This window comes from Ylistrum balloti, unplaced genomic scaffold (assembly GCF_031769215.1).
Source record: "Ylistrum balloti isolate Yb309-2 unplaced genomic scaffold, AGI_CSIRO_Ybal_v1 Utg369590, whole genome shotgun sequence".
Classification (NCBI taxonomy): Eukaryota; Metazoa; Mollusca; class Bivalvia; order Pectinida; family Pectinidae; genus Ylistrum; species Ylistrum balloti.
In genome coordinates this window covers 11,181-13,400 of record NW_026781876.1, presented here as the reverse complement: position 1 = coordinate 13,400, position 2,220 = coordinate 11,181, and the positions used below count along the sequence as shown (strand labels likewise).

General features: G+C 37.1%; 1 protein-coding gene across 1 annotated transcript; it reads right to left on the bottom strand.

The window, feature by feature from the left end:
* Positions 1-396: 396 nt before the first annotated feature.
* On the bottom strand, positions 397-1,950 carry LOC132544730 (cholecystokinin receptor type A-like). Its single transcript, XM_060208382.1, has one exon. The coding sequence runs from the start codon at positions 1,858-1,860 to the stop codon at positions 493-495; it is 1,368 nt and encodes a 455-aa protein (XP_060064365.1). The 5' UTR covers positions 1,861-1,950; the 3' UTR covers positions 397-492.
* Between the last annotated feature and the right edge of the window lie 270 nt (positions 1,951-2,220).

Here is a 2,220-nt window from a genome sequence, read left to right as displayed (position 1 = left end):
GAGAAAAAACTTAAATCACGTGATCTGTAACGGAAAACATCGACTGCTTCATCACTTGGCAAAATGATTATCAAGCATATAAACAAATCCAGAAGGTATATTAACGAGCATCAAATATGTCAAACTTCATATCACATTCTATCTAACAACTATAAAAGATTACGGAACGAAAATATTGATCGCAACATTTTGTTTAGAATATACTAATTGTATTTTTTTTTTTTTTATTTTGTTTTTCAAGATTTTACAAAGGTATGCAACACACGATATTTACTATATCTAATATATTCTGATTTTATTGCATGATAACAAAAGGGCAACAAAATTCAACACTGATTAAATTGAGATTGAAATGGATTAATTAACAACAAAAAATCTCTTTCACAAGTGTTTACATTTAATTGTCAGTAGACACCATCACAGTATAATATAAATGTTTTGCTAACCTTTAAAGTGCCGGATTTATGTAGTATAAGGATATTTGGTTATCTTCTATACCTTCTTTGCACCGACTCGACTTTTACAACAGTCGTAGAATAATTGGTACAACCGTTTCACGTGTTTTCTAAACTTTGTATCAAAGAACCCGTAGAACAAGGAATTCGCTACACTGTTGATCATATAGAGTCTGAAGCTTATAAGATAAAGTACTAGTTCTGTAGTGTTCAAACCGTCCGAATAGGACGAGTCGGAGAAAAAGGCAATCATAATGATAATATAAGGTAGAAAGCTGCAGATAAACAGCATTGTTATCGCAAATAGTACTTTTGTTATTCTTTGCTCTTTATCACTGATTGTTGTCTCTTTGGGCCTCAGGGGATTCTGCGATGAACGATTTGTTTGTGCAGAGTTAGAACTTTCATTTGATGACTTACGGTCGGAAATTCTTCTTCCTGAAATGTTGTCTAGAGATGACTGAGGTACAGCTAGATTACTTCCGGGCTTACTTGATCCGTTTTTGACCTCTGTGGTCACATGACGCATATTGGCTTCCGTTAGAAGGAATTCTTTACTCCCGACTGAGGAGTTAGCGTTCTCAACATTCCTATCGTTCGTTGAAATACGGTTCTGTTGTTCTGTATCAGATACACATGTCAAAGATTGACTGGGGTTAGCTTCGCTTTTGTTTTTACTTCGCAAAGTGACTCTCATGAAATCGTTGTGTTTTTTCAAGTTCACACCTATAATACTATAAAGCACTCCAAGAGCTATCATGGGCCCAACAACAGACATAAGCACCCACGTATAGTAGATGTAACCGAAAACTGAGCCCTCCATATGATCCCCCCAAGTGCATTCGAACCCAGTGACATTGTATACAGATACATTATATCCGGGAACTGGAAGGTCAGGAAGTGTTTTTCTCCCGTACACATATAGGGCGGGAAACGTGAACACCAACGCGGCCACAACCACACCAAGAGACGAATAGATAGCTGTTGTTTCAGACATCTGTGTATCGTAGGGACGGCAGATCCTTCGATACCTCTCAGACGCTATTAGAACTAATGTGAACGCTGATGCAACTGCAATCGCAGTATTGATAAATCTGAATATTTTACATGAAATAATTTCAGAATATGAAAAGGGGAATATTTCATCTATCATTTCAAATGGCATCGAGACCAAACAGCACAGCAAGTCTATGATTGAAAGCAACAAGACAAACACTCGGTATGTTGAAGGTTTGAAAAACGTACAGTATATGTAAAGTACGTGTAGGTTCCCGATGATCCCTGCAAACGCCAAAACACCTATAAATAGAACAACCGGAAGTCGACGTAGGGCTTCATACATGTTCAGTTCATAAAGGTCCATTTTGGGATGAGCTGTGTCAGTTGTCAGATTAACCGATGCCATTTTTTTGTAGAAGTTTTCCACTTTATCTCACAAATGTATGCTTCCTGACACTTTGCTATCCAAATGAATAGTTGAACAGCGTTAATGTTGTACAGATCCGCAGCACTAGTGGAAATGAATAGAAATGAATTAAAGACCCTCACCTGCTTGCTTTGTCAATAGGTCTAATGAGTTCCAATTACGTCTCTTGAAAATTAGAAAGTTGCCGATGAGATGTGATGTGTTCACAGAAACAACAAGTCGTTTTGTCAATTCTCTTCCAATACCAAGAGGAACTGTTTAAAACTATGAATTAATTGACCCTAAAGAGTTACTTTCATGGAGCGACAAGCTCTAGATATATTCACACTGTTCATTCTA